The following is a 24,949-nucleotide window of genomic DNA, read 5'->3' as shown; positions in this document are numbered from 1 at the left end:
GGACAAATCTTAAACACTAGAAGAAACAGCATCACATTAACCTTCTAATAATGAAGTACATGCTTTGCTCGCGTAACATGATATTTGAAAATACCTCATCCTTTTCAAGAATTCCATTGAACTGATAATAATGATATAGCTACCGTCTTTTAATTCAAGTTATTTAGTAAGGATGTGCAAATTTCATCTGTAGCCATGAAAATGACACAAATTTAATGATTTGTAGATTGGGGATCACTTCTGGGTTCCACATGACCATAATCTAAATTTTCAGGGTAACACAATATGGTCATTGGGAATAAAAATACCTGGAAAGACTCAGCAGGTCTGGTAGTTCTGTTGAAGAGTCATACTGACTCGAAACATTAACAGTGTTCCTCTCCACAGATCCTGCCAGACCTGCTGAGTTTTTCCAGGTATTTTTATTTTTGTTTTAGATTTCCAGCATCCGCAGTTTTTTGCTTTTATCTTAATGGTCATTGGGAGTGTGCCTTAGCAAATTTGTTCCTGACAATGGCATTTGACATGGCTCAATAGGACTTGATGCACTGGGCAGTGAAGATAAAGCGTGTAGATTGCTGTACTTAAAATATAGGAGGAACAAGAAAGGAAAGTTCAGACAGCCATTGACTGTAATATACTAGTGAGGCAGAATAAGGACTGACAGAGTGAAGGATCAGGGGCAAGAGGTTAAGAATGAAGACTATGAATAGAATGGTTTTGTAGATGAATTTTGATTCTTAGTAAGGATTTGCATTTATGAGAGTTGATTTTATGCGATTTCTCTGTAATACTGACTGGTCAGCAAACCTGGTAGTGTTGGTTTTGGATCAAGTCATCCGCATGACGTTCCTGAAAGAAGAAAATAGTTTTCAGAATTTAATTTATCAAAAAAAACACAACAGTGGGCACTGCAACTGCAGGTGCACACATGTTTCATTGACAGCGCAACAAAAGTTCAAAAATAGATTGGAATTAATAGGGTTAAATACTTGTCAATAAAATGCCTGTCATCTGAGAAACCTCAGGGATGTCCCAAAGTACAATGGAAAACTGCCGAGGTTTACGTGCCTCGATGCTGCAGAGGAAGGGGCATGCTTTGGCTCTTTTACTTCTGTTTATTCTGGCTCTTTATAAAGGGTATTACAAGCTCAGAGGCTATGAAACTGCAAATTTAAGAATATGATTCTCAATGTGTCTTCAGCCTTAGTAAAGAAGCTGCTTCTTCTTCACCCAGTTTAACTGAATGGATCATTCACACTGAATCCAGTAGGCCACTGAAATTGGATCGGTATCCTTTGTGTATTAAAATCCCATAATTTGTATAGATTAATGGAAGCTCCTGTTTGACTCAGGTGCTGCAGGGGCCATCCAGCAGAACACACTGGCAGAATGGGAATGGGATGGTGAGTTGACCAATTCAATCTTAACTCTTGCTATTCCCCCAAATCTGCCAAACGGAGTTAAAATCTCTCTTGTGGTGAAAAAGCATATAACTGGATTAATCTGTCAAAAAGGACGAACCTTCTGAGGCATATTTGGTGCTCCCTGTTTCTAAAGCTTGCTTGGGTCCTTATTGGCTTCTATTTAAATGGCATTATTATTTTGTTCTTATGGGATCAATGTAATGTCACTTCTAACATATTCTTATGAAGAATGGACAGATGAATATAATAGCAGTCAGTATATTTTACCAATCGTTTTTAATCTCGTGTTAAAATGACACAGAATTTCGCGGTAACTGGATCTCGGTGTTATAGAATATTTAGGCCCGCAGAGAGTTGGCAAAAGTGTAGATCAGACATTTATCTTTAATCAGACTATGTCCTGGGAGAAGGAAGTCTACACACCGGTACCGTTAGTGGAAGGTTCTCACCATTAGATTAACTGCACTGTATTTTTAAAAATTTTGAAAATGATTCCATTTGTTGGGCTCCCACATGATGATTTTGTTAATTAATTTTATGCTGAGAATGACAAAGTGGACACGTTGGACTAACATTAACTCAACAAATGCCCTCCCCTCTGTGGATTTTGCAGTGTCAGCCATCCCCATTTGGAAGGCTTTAATTTTCTCCCCTTCATTTTTGGTACAAGCTGGTCAATGCTTCCACATACACTGGCTGCTTTGGTAGCTTACTGACATAGTCATTCTTCATTTGTGAGCTCAGACTATGAATGTTGGCAGGTAATTTAACCATTTGTTAGGGTGGGTGTCATATTAGGAGTGAGACTTGATTTTCTCCTTATTTACTGTCCACTAATTTGCACTTTCAAAAGGTGGGCATGAGATAGCAAACAGCATGGTGAATTCTGTTGTGTCAACTGCTCAGGGGCCAACTCTCATTTCCACATTCCTATCCCAACTGAGATCAGGTAGCTCAGCAAAGATGGAGATTGAAATTGAAGCCACATTCTCTGCATGTTTTGCACCCAAAAAGGCAGTGCAATTTGCCTTTGAGACAATTTGTGCATTTTCCTTTTAAGTCTCTGCCAGATATTTCACAAAAGTAGGCTCAGCAGAAATGAAGGGAAATGCTGAATTTTCTGCAGTTATTCATTTCAGTGGCAGCAATTGCCTAGATATTTCTACAGCCTTCATTGTCAGAACAAAATACAAGAATACCGACTTCAGCAAATACAATTATTTTGAGAAATAAAGAGCAAGACTTTTGCCTTTTGGCTCATAACTCTGATATGGGGGTCAAATGGCGGTCATGATCCTGCACTGTATGGGAAACAGTCACTGGCAGTGATTTTCCCTGATTTGGTCAATTAGTGGCCAGAGGGCAGGCTCGCCTTCCAAATGGGGATGGCTGACGGCCTCTCTAAGCTGGAGGACTAATAGGAGGCCCTCCAACAAGGAAGGACTGTAATTCAGGTAAGAGAGAGAGAGATAGATAGAGAGGGGGTGCCTCCATTTTGAGACACCCTCTCTGGAATTTATAAAAGCTTTAAACTGAAAAATGGCCTCAGCAAGTTAAACCCGTCCACGGAGCAGCTTGCGGCTGTAGCTGTGGCCAGGCAGGCCAGGGGGCCTCAAAGCCTGGCTGGAACATTGGTCCACCCAGAGTCTGGCACTGGGAGGCTGCCTTTAGGCAGCTGGCCTAGGTCCCGATGCCTTGGGTGCCTCACAGGCTGACTGGAATTTTCTAGTCAGCCTCAAACAATCGGCCTAATAGACTACCCACTGCTTGTGAGTGTGTGGCTCTTCCAATGCCAATCCTGGAGGTACAATGATGCTGGCAAATTCGCACACCACCTGGCAGTGCAAATTTTAGCCCTCGCCCACCTCCATACTCACCCCCATATGAGGATGAAAACCCTGCCCAAAGGCTCTTAAGGTAAACTTCGATGGAAAATTATGAACTTCACATGCCTGATTTCCTGATATCCTCTCCTAGTGGAAAAAGGGGAAGTCGTGGCAGAGTGGGTATTTCCACTGGACTACTATTCCAGAGCCTCAGGGCAATGCTCCGGGGACTGGGGTTTGAATTCTACCACAAAATCTAGAATTAAAAGTCTGATGATGATTGTTGTAAACACCCATCTGGCTCATTAATGCCCTTTAGGGAAGGAAATCTACCGTCCTTATCTGGTCTGACCCACAGATGACTCCAGACAACCACAGTAATGTGGTTGACTCTTAAATGCCCTCTGAAAGAGGGTGATTAGGGATCAGTAATAAATGCTGGCCTAGCCAGCAACGCCCACACCCATGAATGAGTTTTGAAAAAACTCTGTTACAGGAGTGTGCAATTAGAAAACTTGCCTTTCTTGCTTTTTTGATTGAACTGGAGAGGTGTTGGTTGATGAATGCTTATCATTGCCAATATTTTACTCTGAGGGTTACCCTTTAATAGATTAAGAAGGCTGTGCATCTGTAAAGATGGGGCAAGGATGGGCTATTTGGCCAGCCAAGCCCAATGCTTACACAACACTCCAACATTTGCTTGTCATGGATTCTACCCTAACTGTTTAATCTCCTGTGACAGGATTAACTGACTAATTAAGGGTGAATAGAACCAAACCTTGGTTTATTACTGCAAAGCTTTGCAGTGGGAAGTGCACTTTCCATTCTCCAACTTCAGGCCCTACATTGGACTCAGCATAATTTAATGACGAACATTACCTCCCCAGCTCTTGCACACTGATGTGCCATTTATATTTGTCCAGAGCTGAGAGGGAAGGGAAATGTGAACTGTTGATTAATATGGCATTTGATAGAATATATTAAAGAGATAAGATGTCATACTGTAAATTCCCTGAGATTCTCGCGCTTTTGCTCATTCTCCGAATTTCTGCTTGGACAGATGTGAGAGTGCAGCCATTTACAGAGGTACCAGACAGACTTTGGGCTGGGGATGATGTTGAAAGGAGGTGGAAGAGTTGCACCTTCATCGAAATAACTCATCCAAAGTTTAGTTCTGGCAAATTTCCATTCAATGTCAGCATGGTCCTGCAAGTGAATCAAAGACACAGATGGTGATGATCAAACCTTGTCAACAATATCAACTGCTGTTCTGTTTCTGTTAACTAATGTTGCCTGGTGACTGTAGTGTCACTGTCTGCTTCTGTGATTCCTGGTGACTGTAGCATGTCTGCAGTTTGTCATTCCTGCTGACTGTAGCATCTCTACCTGCTTTCTGTGATTCCTGGTGAATGTAGTGTTTCTGCCTGCTGTCTGTGATTCCTGGTGACTGTAGTGTCTCCGTCTGCTGTCTGTGATTCTTGGTGACTGTAGTGTCTCCGTCTGCTGTCTATGATTCCTGGTGCCTATAGTGTGTCTCTCTGTAATGTGTGTTCTCTGTCAACTGTAGTGCCTCACAATTATACTTTATTCTGCAAATGTTAAACTTTACAACCTACATCAAATCTGTATTTCTAGATCAGATCAACATCCAAATACTAATCCTAATATTTTGGTGGCCTGATTTTGATCATATTTTGTTAAATGTCACAGAAATCTACAGCGCAAGTTGCTGGCATCGAGCAACAAAGTGCTGGAGCTCTGAGTTGGCAGATGCAATCAATCTTCAATGATTAAAATGCATGATTAAAATTCTTGCCTAAATGTCTAGATTTGATTCCTGTTTAAAATGTTAGTAGCCTTCAAAGAGAACTGTAGAAAAATAGCATGTTGTGTGGAATAATGTCACATGATGCAACTCTGGGAGCACTGAATCTAAGCTGAATCTTTGGAAATAGACAAGTGGAACTAGATCTCTCCCATATTTTCTGTCATATCACATCTAGCTGGTATCTTCTGCTTCTCCCTTATCATTGATTAGATCAATGTACTCATAAATACAAAAATAACAAGCATGCGGTATGGGTGAAGGAAACTGAGAATCATTGTATGAGATTAGCTACACGTTATAAGTGAACCTCATTGTGAAATAAGAGTGAGCTATGTTATTTATTTTGTAAGAAAGCATGTGTGAATTAAGTATTAACTGTGTGTGTAAGATAAGGTAATAATTACAAATTTTGTATCATTTGATACCAGCCATTTACTGTGTAATATTGGGCTGAATCCTATGAGGAGTAATCACCATCGGATTGCCACTCTGCTCCTATTTTCTTACACTAAGATGGAGCTTCTGGCCCGTACATCTGAACAAGGCCTCTTTAGAACTACGGAGTGTTCTTGTTCTGGGAATCCTTCTTCGTAGTACAGGATTGTTGGAAGAAAGCCAAGCCACACCCCTTTTTACAACACCAGCTGCTGTATTTTGGTAAGTCTTCATTCACTGACCCACTATAAAGCTTTTGGATATTTAAATGACTTTTTAGTGTGTTGGTGAATGAGTGTAACTAAGTGGGTAGGGGGTATGTGGGTAGGGTGCCAGATGTGTAGGGTGGCAGGGTGGGTAGAGTGACAGAGTGTTTTTATTCATTCATAGGTGGGCGTTGCTGGCTAGGCCAGCATTTATTGCCCATCCCTAACTGCCCTCGAAAAGGTGGTGGTGAGCTGCCTTCTTGAGCCACTGCAGGCCATGTGGTGTAAGCACACACACAGCTCTGTTAGGGAGGGAGTTCCAGGATTTTGATCCAGCTGGGTTGGGTGGTAGTGGCAGGGCCTAGGATGGTGAGGTCAGGCCTGGAGGAAGACAGAGAGGGATTGCAGGATTGTGGGAGAGTTGGAGGGTCCAAGGGGGTTGGAGGGCCAAGTCAGTGTGTCAGTGGGGGCTGGAGGGGGCCATGTTTGGGGGGGTGAGTCGGAGAATCAGGGAGAACTTGGAGGGTCAGTGGCAGGGTCGTAGGAAAATCAGAGGATTGGGGGGAGTCAGAGGGTCAGGCGCAGTCAGAGAGTTGGGGGCAGACAAAGGGTCAGGGGAGGAGTCAGAGGATCCGGGTCAACAGGGGATTCGAGGGGTCCAGTGGGGAATTGGGAGGTTCAGTAGGGGGTGAGTTGGAGGATCAGAGGGTCAGGGTCATGGGGAAATCAGAGTGGAGCTGGAGGTCGGGGGGAAATGCAAGCTCAGGGGAGTTGCTGGAAGTCAGAGGGTTGTGGGGAGATGCAGGATTGGGGAATTGGAAGGTAAAGGGGGTTCAGAGGGTTAGAGGATTGGGGGTGCTGTCAGGTTAGGGAGTCAGTTACCCAGGAGTTAGACATAGATCTTCCTGTCTAATATTTTCTGAGTAACTATCCAGATATCCAAGTTGGAGCCCTCAGAAATCTCTGACTCTAACTCACAGTTGGAGACTTTTACAGAGCAGTCCAGACGCTGGGGAATTGCCCATTGTAAGTTGAAACTTCCCAGGCAATTCTCGCGGAGTCCTTGCGTTGGGACTTTAAGGGGCCCCATAGAGCGTCCTCCAGGGTACATCTAGTCTCCAACCATCTGGAGACTGGAAGATCTGGGCTAGAATCTGTGTAGTGTGAGATACCAGCTTGGCACTTCTATTGCAAGGTATTTAGCTATGAACTCCACTACGTCAGCTTCTTACCCTTTTTTCCCCTCCAGTTTGAGAAATAAAGAATTTTAAGGGACGCAAAAGAAAGTTATTTGGCTCAGTTTGCCTGTTCTGGCTTCCTGAAAGAACTTTCCACTCAGTCCTGTTCCCTCGCCCTTTCCTCATACCCTTTTAATTTTTTCTCACCTCTTATTTCCTCCTGAAGGTAGTGAATGCCTCAGTTGAGGTGCAGTTGCAAAGGCACTGGATACCCGCTGGTGTCACTGTGACCCTGTCCTGACTCCTGCAAATGCGCTTACCATAAAAGTTGCAAATAGGAGTGGATACCCACAGCTAACTTTCCCTGCCCTGAGCACGGACTGCTAGCTGATGAGCTCCTAGCTGAGTTCATCTGTGGGTTTTACTGTTTCATCCATCACATATCACAGATATTTTTAATGCTGGAAAATATTGAATTCCTTAAGACAGTTTGTTTTAGTCTGTAATACAGACTGGCATTTCCTAATTTATACCCTTCGAAGTTTTAATTATTTTGGCTCTTCCTTACATATTTGGCTCCTCACATCATCATTCTCCAGCTAAGATGCAGGTGACAGCTAATCTATCCCAAAGCCATTTATGAGCTCGGCACTACAACGTGTGGCCTGATTTAATTCCCTCCTCACATTTTTACCTCCTCTTGCAGTTCAGTGTTTGTACTTCACTGTGCACCATTTCCTCAAGTAGCTTGGCAAATTGGGAAGTCACAATATATAACTAATTGTAAAAGATCACATGGCAGTTTTCAAAGAAGAGCAGCTAGGGAAAAACCCCCAGACAACATTCATACTTAAACCAATATCACTGAAACAAATTAAGTGCTTGTTCATATCATTGATGTTTGAGAGAACTTTATGGTCTGCAAATTGGCTATTTTTGTTTTCACCTCCAAACCAACAGTGAAAGTTCATGAAGATGCGAAAGGTGCTAAATAAATGCAACTTTTTTTCTCTTATACTTTGCGGCACAGAACAGCATTACATCCGATTCCTATTCTTTTAAATGTATTAGCTAATTATTATGTTGTAAAGAATCATTAGAGTTAACTTACTGCAATGAGCTGGTAAGAGTTATTCATCATGGCGATCAGCATGTTGAGCAAGACAACCAAGGAGATGATATTGTAAGTTCCAAACATGGTGGCTCCAACAAACTCTGTAAACTCATGCCGAGCTTTCACATTGGTGACGTACAAATTCAAAAGACCAAAAACTGACCAGAATAGGGATTGTAATGTCTCAAATAATCTGCATAACAGACAGATATGTAACAATGTTATCATTTCTGACTATGCACAAAGAAATGGCAGCATCAGTTGAACCAAGGATCACATTTCTGTTAAGTGGTCTAACATATAACATTCAGAAATGACATCTAATCAGTGATTCACTGCTGATGTCAAAATGCTGATGGATTTCACATACTCAACAACTTTTTTTGGAAACCACAAAAAGTTAAGGCACGTTGTTTTTTTTAGATTATTGAAGACTTTACTCTGCACATGAGGAACTGCCAGCTACTGATTCTGGGTGCAAAACAAGGAAATAGGTTTATCATTGACACTGGGAAGTAATATATTTTTAAAATCCCATTTCCAAAACTCTAACACAAAAGAGTATAGACAAAAGCTAACAAAATACAACATTGATTTTGTGCTGATCTCATGCGTCACAGAGCTGTGATATCCACATGTGAGAAGCTTGGGAAGTCAATGCACAATCCTAGTGATTACCCTGGGATCTGGTCTCCTTCTGTGCCATATGATTCTATGATCCCATATTCCTTTTTTAAATATTTGTTCATGGGATGAGAGTGGCACCGGCAAGGCTAATATTTATTCCCCATCTCTAATTGCCCTTGAGAAGGTGATGGTGAGCCATCTGCTTGAACCACTGCACTCCATGTTACTACTGTTAGGGAGAGAGTTCCAAGTTTTTGGCCCAATAACAGCAATATAGTTGCAAGTTAGAATGGTGTGTAACATGGAGGGGGGTAGTGTTAGGACCATCCAGTAATGTTCCTTATATAGATTAATACTTTTTATTTCAAATTTATTCATTAATTGATTTGTAGTGGTGGGATTTGAACTCATATCCTGAGATTGCTGGGTTACTAACCCAGGAACATTACCACTATACTACTGTTCCCTTTGGTAGGATTCTATGCAGATTTGGTAACTTATAACCATCTGTCACTTTTTGGAATGGGTTTTGTTTTTAAGGGAAATATAAAATTCTTGCATAATCAGGAAAACCTATAAAAATTAGTTAGACTCACAACAATAGAGTTCTTCATTTTCAGCAAGCTGAGCAGTCTAGATCAGTAAAAGATATCAGCTTGGTATAAAGCTCTGAAACTTACTCTCAAGCAGATCACCCTCCTGTTATCATTGCAGAAACATTTAAAAAAGGTGATTTATTCTTTGTCCCATTTTTCAGCTCTGATTCTGCCAGCTTAGGATTGCAAATTTTAGCTATAAATGGTTAATTACTATGTAATTATGTAAAGGAACAAAAGAAAAATCCAATGTAGCACTAAAATTCCCTTTGTTTGTTTATTGAAGAACCCAGGACAGCTGAATCCTAGCTGCTTTGTCAAAAATAAAATTCTGCATGAATTATGAATTTCTATAAATTGCAAGCAAAAATTGTAAATCTGTTTCCCATATCTAAGTTAATGTACAAAGATTCAACCTAAACACAACAGAAAACACTGATCAAAATCTGTTTTTTAATCATTAAGTTTCTTGTTAGACTACAGTCATGCTCTCTCGGCAAGTTGACAGTGGGTTGACTGATTATAATTATATTTCTTATTCTATAAATCCTGACATGACAACCTCATGCATCTGGATCTGCAACAGCAGAAAATGAAAACCCTTATCATTCCATTGAATTCTGTTATAATACATTTAGTTGTTCAGCTTTGTCACTGCTGTGTTAATTATTCACTTCAACATACCCAGATTGTGATTGTATATCTTTGCACTCTAGCTGAAGCTGAAACTTGAACCTTAGTGATAAAAGGGACAGACAAAAAAACATAACAGCATTGTTGCGGGAGCAACACACAGATGTTCTCCCTAAAGTGGATCAAAAATATTTCTGAGATCAATATATTCTTGAACTTTTATTCATCCCTCAAAACAATCTAGAAACTACAATCTAAGGTAAATGTTTCAACAATTCTGTTTCTTTTAATGATTCACTACAGCCTAGATTTTCCATTGGGACCTTTTCTTGGGCATTGAATAGGCAGTGCATGATTGGCACCTGTCTAAATGTTAGTGTACTCAGCTGATTTTGGATAGTCCGTTTATTTCGATAAGACCTGGGTTTGGGAGTTCGCCAGAGCGGGGCAGCGAATCTAGAAGGAATTTAGTGTTCATAGCAAAATTTGAGGCTAACGTAACGATTTGCTTTTCTTTGTCAAATTCCCTCAATCTCAAATTGCAGCATGAGAATTAAACAGTAGTGCGCCATCATAAAAATACAAAACCCTTCAATGAATCAGCTGAGTAATGCAGAACAGGAACACGCACGGTTTTCCTCTTTGCTGTGTCAATTGATCTCAACCAGACGGTGGCAATAGCACTGTAACCAGCTATAGCGTTCCTGGGATAGGGGGATAAAATTGACTAGTGTTCCCACTCTTGACTGTTATCTTGTGAGCCTTGCTAGAATAATACATTAGTATGAAACTGAGCAACTCATTCTGTTTAAAAAAAAGATCAACACTCCATTCTCCAGGCTCAATGAATGAATTGGTCGTTAGTAATATAGAGCAGCTAGATCCCGTGAAACCAAAGCTCGGCAATTGTTGCCAGCTTTAAGAAAGGGAGACTATCAGATGAAAAGATTGATCTTCCAGACATTTCTCAATGTCATCACCATTTTCTGATTTTAAAATTAACAGTCTTTTATCTGGTGCCAAATCCTAGAAGTATGGCCTCAGAGAGTGTCACATCTCAAAGTGGCAATCAGCCACGAATGGCTCAAATATCCACTTGCCTGTTGATAATCATATAACCAAGTGACTGGGAATAGGTCGAAAATATCAAAAACGTTAGTGAGGAATGGGTAACCAATTGAAATTTAGTAAACAAACCTTTCAATTTCCTCAAAGCAGTGAAATATGAAAGTAACATAAGCCAACCAGTCAAATAATTTCCCCACAATATTTTCAGACACCATTTTCTTCTTCACATGAATGTTTCAATCGCAAGTAGAATTTAATAAATAACACATAAAAAAATTACGCAAATATGAAAAAGATCATGAAACCTGCCCATGAAATTGGTTGTTTAATTTTAGAAATGCCTGTAAGCAGTCTGCCCCATTTATGCCTGCACCACTGTCGGGAATTTAAGGCTTGAGTTTGTTGTTGCGCCTGACACTTGTGTGCTGAGGATTCCTATCTGCTGTGGATAAATTCTGCATTGTAGGAGTTGTAGTTTTCACTATGCTCCTACAATTCTCAGTATATCACAACAACTCACACCACATGACAAACAGGTAGGAAAGGAATGGAGAATTATAACTCCTATGGACTAATTGTATGTAAGTTTGTAAGATACATCATTCAAATAGTAGCTTTTGCGCTGCTATGGGGTTTCTATGGATCACCTATCAAAGTTATAACAATCAAGAGGAGCACCCGACAGAAATCAACCCCTTAGTGCACAGTGCATACCAGCATGAAAATTTAGAGAAAAATAATCAAAATTTTTTTTAAAACTGCAGCATTTCTTTCAAATTTGACCATTAAGTAAAACTTGTCAGGTATTGATAGCATGAGTGAAGGAAACTAACATTTATGATGAGGCCAGAAAAGGACTCTTACAAGGCACTGTGATACTGATCCAGGACAATGTGGCCAGAGTCCCAGCAATCATCAAAGGCCAGACCATTAGGGATTTCTTCATTTTGAGGTACAGGTCACAGGACACTCATCAGTGGCAGAAACCTGCTTGGGCAGTGCTTCGCTAATAAACGCTTCAATAAGAGCTACAAATCCACTCGGGAACGAATGGGCAAAAAGAGTAACTTTTATAATTGCAAAAATGCGGAAAAAAGGGAAAAGGTTTGGGGGATTTGGGGGCTTTCTCTGGGTACAGCAGCACAGTGGTTATGCTACTGGACTAATAACTGGACTAATAATTATTTGCGAGACTACTAATCTGACGATATGAGTTCAAATCCCATCCCGGAAGATTGTGAATTGAATTCAGTTAATTAAATAAACCTGCAATAAAAAGCTGGTGACCACAAAGGCTGTTATAAAAACCAAACTAGTTCACTAATGTCCTTTAGGGAAGGAAACCTGCTGTCCTTGCTAAGTCTGGCTTATATGTGAATGTGGTTGACTCTTAACTGCCGTATGAAATGGCCAAGCAAATCACTAAGGCAGCTCACCACCATTTCTCAAGGGTAATTAAGGGAAGGGCCATAAATGCTGGCCCTGTCAGCGAAGCCCATGTCTGGTGAATGAATTAAAAAAGTACTCCAAATGACCTTGGGAGGTGGGACATCAAACAAATATTTTCTAATGTAAATAATTGGAACAGGTTTTGTGAAAAGAAGAACAAATATTTTACTGTAAGCATGTTTTTTTGCAAATTGCTAAATAAGCAATGTTACGAATATAAGCTTTTTTTCATCTGGTATCAGTTACGTTATATATTGTCTCAGTTAATTTGCTGGTTTACAATATAAGGTGAATTGCTATCATTTTTGGGATGCAACAGGACCCATGGCAAACATCAAAAACCACATTCAAGTGCCAGATGACTTGTGAGCAGTTCTACAGTAGATTTATTAGTTGAAACAAATAGCTTCTCAAAAGCAAGTCACCTGAATAGACAGGAAAGATAGATATGAAAAAATAACACGAGTCTACCTGTACTTAGAATTTTTTTAAAGTTTATTTGATGATGATATTCGCTTTACTGGTTATAAATCTTTAAAAGTGCACTTACGTTGAGAAAGCATTGTTTTGCTTCTCACACCGTATTCCCTTGCAATTATTGGGCTCTTCAGAAGTGCTGGTCTCATAGTAAAAGTACAGCTGATTCAGTCCATTTGCAAATGCGAGCAGCACCAGGCAATAAATGAAGAGGAACTTGAGGATATCAAGGAGCATGCGGCCCAGCGAAATCTGTAGTGGTCCCAGGTGAGAGTTCGCAGTGAAAAGCGAGATCAAACGAAGGGAGCTGAAGATATTGGCTATTGCAAACAGGGCTTCTGCAATCAGCGTTGGGTGCCACATCTCCCACTCCTCACGAGGGCGTGAGCCATTGTACTTTAAAACAAAGCAACAGGTTAGGGCTGGAAAATCTAATTGACTGTCTGGATGAACTTAGCATTTGACAAGCAATAAGCTGCTCCTGACTTTAAGACTTGGAGATCCCTAAAGTTTTGGAAAGTGCAGTCACCTCACACCTCTCTCCCACCTCCCTGACCCAGAGAGGAAGGTCAGATGTTTCATTCCTTTTAAGTTAATCATCAACTTGTAGCAACATAAGAAACAAACTTGTACATCCTGAATCAGCTAAACTGTCTCACAGCCAATGTGATTGGCTGTAAAATTGACTTATCCCAGGTATCCTGGAATTTCACCCAGGGTACATGAGCCTTCTCTCTATACAATATAGTTTTGTTCAATGTGTCCTTCCCACCAAGATTCCCCCATTCTGCCAGCCGACATGTTTGTACTCCATCCTGGAGGATGGGACCATCTGGTTCATACCCCAGTTCAAATTTGCTATCACTGCCAATTCTAATAGGGAGAGCATTCACAGAGATACACCAGTCCTGTTAACTATACCTACATTGCAAAATCAACTGCATTTCTACTCTCAAACGCTTCACATAACAGCCGTACGGAGAAGACGATCAAGTAGCAGCTTAAGCTGGGTCAAAACCCATCTTATTGGTGAGCAGTCCAATGCTCTCCCATTGAAGCTATCAAACTGCCTCTGGAACCAGCAACTATAATGCCCAAGCCTGCTGAACTCTTGTTGTACTTCTGACTTTGAAGAAAATGACTAAAATAGGAGAAATACAATTTATTGCATCAAAAACCATGAAAAAGGCCTAAAGTCTTTCTTGAATGTAAAAACTCACTGATGTGGCACTAGTGAGCTAAAACAAGCCCATTCATGTGTCGACAGCAAATTGATAATACTGACAAGAGATTCTTGCTGCAAAATTCCATAGTGTAGTACCCTATTTTCAGACTGAGGATCTGTTTCGCTACCAAGATGACATGCATTCACACACAAATACTGCTGGTTGGGCTGTGCCGGGTGTCATTTTGGTGAGGTTGTTAACATGGGTGCTGGGAGCATGTGCCAGAAGTATGCAACGCTGGCAGATTGTGGTGTCAGTCAGCATGGAGCACTGATTTCACATCAGCATGCCATTTTCAACCTCAACTCTCCAGCAAACGCCATCGCTCAACTTTGCATAGCTGAACATGCATTTAGGAGCAAGTAGGACCCTGTACCCCTGCACACAACCCCCCGCCCACCCCAACCCCCACCGCCGACCCTAACCACCCACCAGCTTTACGCAAAGAGATCATCAACAGCTTTCAGGCAAGTTGCTGATTTCTATCTGTTGTTGTTGAGTTAGTAACAGTGTTTGGAGGTGTTTACTGCTATTTAAAGTTGTTAAAGTTGACAGGCGTGGTGTGACATGTGGTGAAGGCCTTAGTTCTCATCTCACCATTCTGCTCAGACCAGTACTCACACTCCGAGTCACGAGTGCATTTGTGACCTGCAGCAAGTCAAGGGGAATGACCAGCGGCAACACGGAGGAGGACAAGCTGCTCCAAGAAGGAGGAGAAGGGGGAAAAAGGCTCTCAGCAGGAGGCCATATCCACCCAGGATCTACAGGGGGGAACTGTGTGTGATGTCTCCATTTCAATGAGGGGGTGCTCACTGAAATCTGCCAGCTTTTGCAGCCTGAACTGTAGCCTGAGAGCAAAGCCAGAAGAGCATTGCCAGTAGGTGTGACAGTGACTGTGACCACAAGCCTTTTTATTTGCTCTGGGCTTCTTCCAGATTTTAGGAGCAGGCAATATGTACAACATCTCCCAGTTCACCATCCACTGCAGTGTCAAGGAGATCGCTGAGGCTTTATTAAGGGAGCTAAATATATTTCATTCAGTCTCATTCATTCAGAGTGAAGTAGGCAATCAGAACATGGTTTTGCCAAGATAGTAGGCTTCTCCACAGTGGAGGATGCCATTGACAGCATACAAGGGGAGGAAGAGAAGAGGCAAACAACAAATCCCCATTCTTGTTGGACTGTGTGTGACCGGCAGTATGAATGAACACAATCCCAATTCCTCATTCAATATTAATGCTACACCTTACTTTTCCTCTGTAACTTACCATAACAATGTTCCCTTGGTCACAATGTCTGCACAGGGCAAGCATTGCAAACGAACTTTATAACACAAATCATCCAATATCCCATACAAAACACAACTAATCACCCTTGTGCATTCCCTTAGTACCTGTCTTCAATATGCTTTTGCTTGACTTGGTTCTCCAACTCAATGCTACCTCAGTAGTTGCAGCATGGCTGGCGGAAGGCTGCTGGCTTTAATTAGGGCAGGCTGCAGATGGTCTTGAAGGACAACTTCACGTAGCTGAGGCCCTAGAAGACCTGGCTTCTGTTTGCATTGCCTCCATGGGTGGCAGCAGTTGTCTGGGTTGGTTGACTACAGGCAACAGCTAGGGGCCAGGAGGGGCCGCAGTGATGGGAGCACAAATGCCGCCATCCTGGGGAGGACAGCAGGTTTGCTCTCAATGGAGCCAATGGCATTCCCCTGGGATGGTGCAATCCCAGCAAAGGGTTGGAGGACAGATTGCTGGGAGACCTGCAAACTCCTTTGCAAACTGGCAGCAGTCTCAGCTTATGTGGCAACAAGCTGCACTTCCAATGGAACGAACTGAGATTTCATGACTTCACTCTGAGCTTCTGCTGAGCCTACCCAGATGTTATCTAGCTTCTGCTTGTGCTGCAATGACATCAGCCATCAAGCACTGCATCATGGCTAAATCCACAAGCATTCTTCTGGGGTTGGTTATTAGTTCCACAGTGGACAGGATGGAGGTGATTCCAAACTCTATGCAAAGCCCTGCCCTGGGTTGGTGCTGATCTCCTCCATGTTCCTTGACCACAGGCATTCTGGCAAGCTTACTAAAGCACTAAGCATTTCTGTATACATTCTGATCAGGCGTTTTCTGTACACCGCTTCATCAAAATCCTCTGCAGCAGAACTCATGTGTAACCTCGCCTTCCAGTGAGCTGGCACTCGTGCTACATTTTCCCCCTGTGCTGGCTGCATGCCCGGTGTCTAACCATGTGCAGATCTTGCCTCTAAGCTGCACTCCAAATTGCAGAGTGCCAGTGTCTGAGCCGGTGGCTGAGAGCATGAGACTGAGTGACAATGTCTCTTCATCATTATCACCTATTTCTTGCTCCTGCACCACTGCCTGACCAGGCTGCAGTTCTTGGATATCTGAAAGGGGAAAGGCACAAGGGTAGGGTAGTAATGACAGGAAAGGGGGGGAGCGAGAGGGGCATACTTAGATCATCTTCAGCTTGTAACTTGGAACAAATTGTGGGATGAGGAGGAAGGGAGATGTAAGAAGGAGGATTATTTATGATGGTTTCAGTCCCATTGCTGGTCTCAGTAATAGCCCCTCCAATGATGGTGAGCACCATTCCCTTCATCAGGGTGAGAGCAGGCAGCCATTGGTGCTGCTGTCTGTGATTATGCACCACCTTGTCTTGCAAGAGAGAGGGGAGTGTGGAAATGTGCTGTAATGTGTTTGGGTGATGTGTCTGTCATGGTTGAATAGGTGGCAGTCTGTTTAAACTGTGATACAGAAGGGGTCATCAGCAATGCTATCAAGCGGCACTTATTTAGCAATAACCTACTCACTGACACTCAGTTTGGATTCCACCAGGGTTACTCAGCTCCTGACCACTTTACAGCCTTGGTTCAAACATGGACAAAAGAGCTAAACTCCAGTGGTGAGGTGAGAGTGACTGCCCTTGACATCAAGGCAGCATTTGACCGAGTATGGCATCAAGGTACCCTAGCAAAACTGGATTCATTGGGAATCGGGGGAAAACACTCCACTGGTTGGAATCATACCTAACACAAAAGAAGATGTTTTGGTTGTTGGAGGTCAGTCATCTCTGCTCCAGGACATCACTGCAGGAGTTCCTCAGGGTAGTGTCCTAGGCCTAAACATCTACAGCTGCTTCATCAATGACCTTCCTTTCATCATAAGGTCAGAAGTGGGGATATTCATTGATAATTGCACAATGTTCAGCACCATTCGCGACTCCTCAGATACTGAAGCAGTCCATGTCCAAATGCAGCAAGACCTGGACAATATCCAGGTTTGGGCTGACAATTGGCAAGTAACATTCATGCCACACAAGTGCCAGGCAATGACCATCTCCAACAAGAGAGAATATAACAGTCCACCCTTGACATTCATTGGCATTACCATTGCTGAATCCTTCACTATCAACATCCTGGGGGTTACCATTGACCAGAAACTGAACTGAACTAGCCATATAAATACTGTGGCTACAAGAGCAGGTCAGAGGCTAGGAATCCTGCAGTGAGTAACTCACCTCCTGACTCCCCAAAGCCTGTCCATCATCTACCAGGAACAAGTCAGGAGTGTGATGGAATACTCTCCCCTTGCTGAATGAGTGCAGCTCCAAGAACACTCAAGAAGCTTGACAACATCCAGGACAAAGCAGACTGCTTGATTGACACCACATCCACAAATATTCACTTCCTCCACCACCAATGTACAATAGTAGCTGTGTGTACCATTGACAAGATGCATTGTACAAACTCACCTTGGCTTCTTAGACAGTACCTTCCAAACCCACGACCACTACCATCAGCTGCACAAGGGCAGCAGATAAATGAAAGCACCACCACCTGGAAGTTCCTCTCCAAGCCACTCACCATCCTGACTTGGAAATATATCGCCGTTCCTTCATTGTTGGTGGGTCAAAATCCTGATCCTCCCTTGCAAACAGCATTGTGGGTGGACTGCAACAGTTCAAGAAGTCAGCTCACCACCACCTTCTCAAGGGCAATTAGGAATGGGCAATAAATGCTGGCCCAGCCAGCGAAGCCCACATCCCATGAATGAATAAAAAAAAGATGTGGATGTGAAGCTTGCATCAGTGTTTAAGTGCGTGAGGGTGAGATGATGCCATGATGTGAGTTATGAGTCGTGGCTGACGGAGATTGTTGGTGGGTGAGTTTATCACTGTCTGAGACTAATGGTTCAGTTGTAAGGATATGGCATTTGAAGATGCAGTCACTGAATTTGACCACTTTTGTGAGGTCACTGAATTTCATGCAGCACTGCCTCCAGGTCTTTAGGGCTACACTGCTGGCATTGATCATGATAGAAATCTGCTGCCAATGCCTACTGATTGACCTGGCAGCTTCTGAGTGGGGGGGGACTTGTCCTTAATTGGATGGTGACCCTGGCAGCAGCCACTAATTTGCAATATGCCACCACAGAGTCCCACTATTGGCTGATGCGGGCTCGCTTCCCACTTGCGGTTCTGCTTCCTGAAATTCACAATGCAGCCCCATAAAAACTGTAATCTTATCAACTGAACTGAGCTGGAAATTTGACTGACACTGCTTAAGCATGGATGCATTCTCTACACATCCATGCGTTTTCTGAGGAGAAAAGCTTTTACTCAATTGGACAATTTGCCATCTGGATAAATAAACAGCAGCCTGTTGTACAAATTTTCACTTTGCCATTGCAGATTTTTAAAAAAAACTTTGCCATCAGCAAAGGCTGTGGGAGACATTCAGGCTTTCTTGTGAAAACATAGGAACAGCTGAGTGTAACACACTAGACTGCAAAGTACTTTTCCACAGAATGGTAGCCATAGTCTTCTTCCTGCAATTTCCCTTGATCTAAGTTGTCATCAAGTGGGGAGGCACCAGATAGAGACTAGTCACTTTTACAATGGGAGGCAGATTCACCCAGGCTATTCTTGCAGCTCAGACTGAGCAAATGGACTGATGCCTTGTCCGTGGTGACTTAGAGATGGGAAAATGAACAAGAAAAGAAAACAATAGTTGAAGACCTTTGTAAATGAAAACTGTATTGAAAGTTCATAAACAAAGCTAATTATAAAACTATGCTAAATAACAGTAATTCGAGGGGAACGCCAACACTTACAAGTAATTAAGATAAAATATGTGGGTAAAAAGCTCTGGTTATGAGGCTCAAGGACAGTAATAGAGAAATCCTGTTTTCTCAGTTAGGGATTGGTGTACAATAAGTATAGGTATTATAGGTTTTACAAGGGTGCATAAATAAAAAACAATAAAGGCAAAAGAAGAATCGCACTTGAACCCACCTGATTCAATCACTGGGTACAAGGTAGGCACCCCCTTGATCCCATTCCCCCACCCTTCACCACCAACCCCCTCCCTGCTTCCTTGTTGGAAGATAACTGGTGGTTTGTTGCACAAGGACCTTATTAACACCAAGTCACTATGCCCACTGTTAAAAAAAATGTCCAAGAACATGTGAAAAAAGAAAAGCCATTTAGCCCTCGGAGCCTGATAAAATTAAAAATGCCTGATCACAGCTGCAGCAAGCAAACACAAAAAAACCCTGGTGTCAACCTATTAATGAAGGGCAGTCGTTCTGCAGACTCATTTTGTTCATTTATCACCCCTCAAACATAATTTATGTAGGCTAATTAGAATATTGGTATATAGAATAGTTAAACTAACATCTTTAAATACTGGGAAAGCACTAGTTGTTCAATACTCTGAATTCCTCAATTCAAATTGCTTCCACCACCATCAACCTTCTGCATATGTGTAACTCAAGGTATTGTCCCCCGACAGTCCACATTTGGTTGGACACAATTTATTGCTATACTATTGAATACTTTTTTTAACAGATCAAATAGACATAGTATCAAAAATTCACACAGCCATTGTTATAGTTTACTTAAATTCCTGTGACAAAACATGGATTGACTACTCACCTTCACATAGGCAACAATCTTCAGTGTGATAGTGGCTAAATACAAGGAATTCATTGCAAAGTCCATCAGGTTCCACCAGTCATGTACATATTCAGTAAACCCACCATCCCACATTTCTTTGATTTCAGCCCATATAAAACCTGGAAAAAGAGATATCTTTTTGTATCTATATAACTGGCACTTCATTCAGATCCGCTTTTCACTTGAATTCAGTATTGTCTTCAGTTTTAATTCCTTCTATTTTATTTAAACTGTTCCTGAGATTTTATTCTTCAAGACCTGTTTTTATTCTGTTCAGTTTGTAAGCCTGTAAGCTAAAAATAGACAATCATATCTGTATTTTGATAAAGCATTTTAAATATAGCCATGATGATAAAGGGCTCGGCTTTAAGGCCACTACTTTTTTCATTTTTATTCATGAACTGTACTTGAGTATAAGAAGCAAAATTTCAAAGTTTGCAGAAGACACATGAGTTCAAAGTGTAGTAAACAGTGAGAAGGATACATCAGGAGGGCATAGAGACTGGTGAAATATGCAGACACATGCAGATGTAAATTAATATGCAAAATTATGTATTTTAGAAGGAACAAGGATGAGAGGCAATATAAATTAAATTGTGCAATTTAAAAGGGGTATAGGACCAAAGAAGCCTGAGGATTCACATTCACAAAACTTTGAAGGTGGCAGAACAAGTTGATGATGCTGTTAAAAAGCATAGGGGATTCCTGAGCTTTATAAATAGAAGCATTTAGTACAAAAGCAAGGAAGTTGTGCTAAGCCTTTATAAATCACTGGTTAGGCCTCAGCTAGAGTATTGTGTCCAATTCTGGGCACCATCCTTCAAGAAGGTACTGAGGCCTTGAGAAATTGAGATTGTTCTCCTTAGAGCAGAGAATATTGAGGATATATTTAATAGAGGTATTAACAATCATGGAGGGTTTGATAGAGAATATACTGTCCCCACTGTTGGAAGGTCAATAACTAGACAATAAACTCACTTTTCCCAGAACTGCTCACATACAATTCAGGGTCTCAGGGAGTTGGAGCCTATCCCAACAGGCAATGGGTGCTAGGTATGATACACACCAGTCCACACACACACTGGGGGAGAATTTCCCAAAACCAATTCACCTAACCAGCACGTCTTTGAACAGTGAAAGGAAGCCGGAGCACCCTGCAGAAACCCACACAAACACAGGGAGAACATGACAGACAGATTGAGCTCAGATCCCTGGAGCTGTGAGGCTGCAGTGTTAACCAGTGCATCACCATGCCACCCCACTAGACAATGCAGATAATTGATAAAAGTATTAGAGGGGAGATGGGGAGAATTTTCTTTATACAGTGAGTTGCTGGGCTAGATTTTATTGTTAAATTAATGGTGAGGCTAATGGCATGTGTCCTTGTTTATGTGTAAATGGTGCATCAACTTCAGGTGAGGAACAGATGCATGACTGAATGCAAATACCAATTGCTGTTGTCCAAAATGTGCCACTCCACTATTATCTGTAAAAAAAGTAGCATTTCAGTCTTGGCCTCAGCATTGAAATATATGAAATACTATGCAGGTGCTGCATTTGTGCAGTCAGTACAAACTACATTCACCACAGAAAGTGAAGTCTTGTTATTTCAAGCATAAGTACACCTTTACCTATGTGATAATTCTTAATTGTTGGTTTTCTGGCACTGAAAGTGACCTATTACATGTGTGGCATCTCATTCCTTCAGGTATTAATTGTTTTTTGAGATCTAAAAGTGTGAAATTTAAAATTTAAACAGCTTTTTTGTTTACATTTTCTTTTTGACTTTTTTTTTCTCTCTTATAATCTGATCTTTCTTTTCCTCTTCTCTTCCTTTACCTGATTGTGCATTGAATTCACCCACTCTTTTTCACCCTCCTCCTCAATCCTTCCTCTGTTTATTTCCCAATCTGTCAATCTGACTGTTTCATGAGATACTTGGTTGATTATTCAGTTCACTCAGGTTCTGGTGCTGCATTACTGCACCATTAACAGTTTGCACTTTCAGAACTTTATGGGCACAGGGCATATCTAACTAATGGCAGGTGTCATTGGATGCCCTGCTACACCAAAATCTTGATGTTATCATCTGGGGTGCATGGCCTGAAAGAGATGTGGAAGCTGATTCAACAGTAACATTCAAGAGGGAATTGGATACATACTTGAGAAGGAAAAACTTGCTGAGTCATGGGGAAAGAGCAGGGGTGTGCAACTAGTTGGATGACTCTTCCAATGAGACAGCATTTCCATGATGTGCTCTAAGATTCTATGACATGAAAAAACATGTTAATTTCTTCTAAATGAAGAAGTGAGTGTATGGAGAGATGTTTACCTAAAACCCATGGTAATATCATCCACTCGACAATAGTTGGTGGTGGCCCCTGCATGTGAAGATCTGTCTTGACAATGTGCTGAGATGCCAACAACAGCAGGATAAGGAACGTCAAGTAGGAGCCTGTGTGGCAGATAAACTTAATAAAAGGGTTCCGAATGAACAGTCCCAGCCTGCTCTTTGGTGCCACCAGATAAACCACGGAAAGTATTGGAAATAGAAACCCGATGGTAATGCAGGCTAGGAGCTTGACTGCCCAGTGATGGCGACGCCAGCCTGGGAATCCATCATACCATAACGTAGCCAGTAATTGTTGGCAATTTGGCTGAGCAACAAACTGTGAAGAAAACAAAAATACATAAAAATCACTAGAATCAGAACAATATTACTTTTTCTCCTTTTGAGCTTTAATAGCCCTCAGTTCAAGGTATTTTTCTCCCCCTATCCCCTTACATCATTTGGATCTAAGAGGATCACCTGGCAAGGGGTGTGCAAGAGCATATCCAGTTATTCTATGTGGAAAAGCAGCTGGTCTTGCTCACTGCTTTCCTATGCTGCACAGCTGAGATCTGTAATTTGGTTCTTAATGGAATCATTGGCACTATACTGGCTTCATCATCCCATGTCATAACATATTAGTGTTCCAATTTACTGCATTTCCAATGAGCTGCACCATCACGCTATTAAGTTTAAAAGATTTTAAAAGATTATCACGCTATTAAGAGCTGACTGTTTCTAATTAATCCAAGCAAACTCCACCCTATTCCAATGACTAACCCAAAAATAGCGCAGATGGTTTTTGTGATAATAGCTGATCTGTGCCAGGGTAACAATGAGCAGTGGCTTCATAGATATAGTACTAATAAACCCAGCTTCTGAGAAACAGGGAAGCAAATCACAAAATTATTCCTGTATTCTGCAGTGATGCATGGCCACTCCCCCTGAGAGAGGCCAGAGGATGGTTATGTTATGCTCATGTAGCAGCCGTAGATTTGCACTATCCGCATTTTGAGTATTGCTGAAAAAAGACATTTTGTCAACACTTTTCGTCTTGCACTCATCAGGACAATTGCAAGAATACCAATGTCAGGGGAAGCAACCTCATTTTATGTAGGTAGTGGATAGTTTTAAATGCCTCGTAGGCACGTCTCTATTGGTTCCAACCACTTGAACTAAGGCTGGCCCCAGAATGCATCAAAAATGTTTGCATATGAGCAGGTTTTCAGAGTGCCAAAGATCCTGAAGATCCCATGCCTTAGTGCTTCAGCCACCAATAGTGTTTGCATCCAGAAAGAGATCCCATTTGATAACTGCTGCTCCTGGGCAGAAAAAAAGATAGAACAATTTGAACAGCTACTTCTTTCAATGCAATGTTTGGACCCCCAATGACATCAGGTCAAATAAAAAAAGCACCAGCACCCCTGAAAACTTAAAGAAACTTTAAAGGTGGTGCTGTGAATTAACAGTGTCCTTTCATCTTTGCAATAGAACCTTATTTCTACCTTAACAGTTTAGGTTCAAAGTTCATCATTGATGTAGAGTTGGAGATAGTGAGGACATAGACAGGAGGACCAATTATACAAAGAAAGCTGTAGTCATTCGTTCATATCACATATCATAATTTTTTAAAAAAATCATCCCAGGCCTGGATATGAGGGTTGATCACCTGGTACTGGGATTATGTCAGCTTTTTTCTTTAGTTCTCAGTTTATTGGCTTTGTGCAATCTTCCAAAAGCTGATATTTTTTCTGCTTTTATCAGATTTTCCAATTTATCCCAATTCCTCCTGCTTTTTCTCCTCATCTCTGTCTTAAATGAGCGATCCTTTATTTTTAAACAGTGACCCCCTAGTTCTAGATTCACGCACAAGAGGAAATATCCTCTCCACATTCACCCTGTCATGACCCCTCAGGATCTTAAAGGTTTCATTTAAGTTACCTCTTACTCTTCTAAATTCCAGTGGATACAAGCCTAACCTGTCCAGCCTTTCCCCGTAAGACAACCTGCCCATTCCTGGTATTAGTCTAGTAAACCTTCTCTAAACTGCTTCTAACGTATTTACATCTTTCTTTAAATAAGGAAACCAGTACTATACACAATACTCCAGATGTGGTCTCACCACATGATGAGGAGAATTTTTTTCTCTCAGAGGGTCATGAGTCTTTGGAACTCTCTTCCTCAAAAGGCAGTGGAAGCAGAGTCTTTCAATATTTTTAAGGCAGAGGTAGCTAGATTCTTGATAAGCAAGGGGGTGAAAGGTTGTCAGGGATAGGCAGGAATGTGGGGTTGAGGTTACAATCAGATCAGCCATGATCTTACTGAATGGCAGAGCAGGCTTGAGGGGCTGAGTGGCCTACTCCTGCTCCTAATTCGTATGTTCCTATGTAATTCAATGATTGGTATACGGAAACTGAAAACCAACATTTCCCAAAGGGGTTCTGCACAGGAAGTCTAACGTGCTAAAGTCAAACGTGGAAGTCAGCGTGTTGCAGCCGGCTTCCCAACATGTTGCCAATTTTACCCTTTAGTTCAGTTTAAATCACAATGCAAA

The 24,949-nt window shown here is 41.7% G+C and overlaps 1 protein-coding gene across 2 annotated transcripts in view; it reads right to left on the bottom strand.

Moving 5' to 3' along the window:
- The window catches only part of LOC121282180 (short transient receptor potential channel 5-like), a 61,033-nt gene that overhangs the window by 9,473 nt on the left and 26,611 nt on the right, over nucleotides 1–24,949 (bottom strand). For both annotated transcript variants that reach the window (XM_041195732.1, XM_041195733.1), the window contains exons 3-8: nucleotides 22,399–22,735; nucleotides 20,046–20,185; nucleotides 12,938–13,260; nucleotides 8,012–8,207; nucleotides 4,256–4,459; nucleotides 811–852 (exon numbers count right to left, since the gene is read on the bottom strand). In XM_041195732.1, the coding sequence (XP_041051666.1) occupies nucleotides 811–852; nucleotides 4,256–4,459; nucleotides 8,012–8,207; nucleotides 12,938–13,260; nucleotides 20,046–20,185; nucleotides 22,399–22,735 (1,242 nt within the window). The remainder of the gene's footprint in view (nucleotides 1–810; nucleotides 853–4,255; nucleotides 4,460–8,011; nucleotides 8,208–12,937; nucleotides 13,261–20,045; nucleotides 20,186–22,398; nucleotides 22,736–24,949) is intronic.

Source organism: Carcharodon carcharias, chromosome 9 (genome assembly GCF_017639515.1).
Source record: "Carcharodon carcharias isolate sCarCar2 chromosome 9, sCarCar2.pri, whole genome shotgun sequence".
In the NCBI taxonomy this organism is placed as follows: domain Eukaryota; kingdom Metazoa; phylum Chordata; class Chondrichthyes; order Lamniformes; family Lamnidae; genus Carcharodon; species Carcharodon carcharias.
Note: the sequence above shows the minus strand (reverse complement) of the source record. Positions and strands in the feature narration are given on the sequence as shown.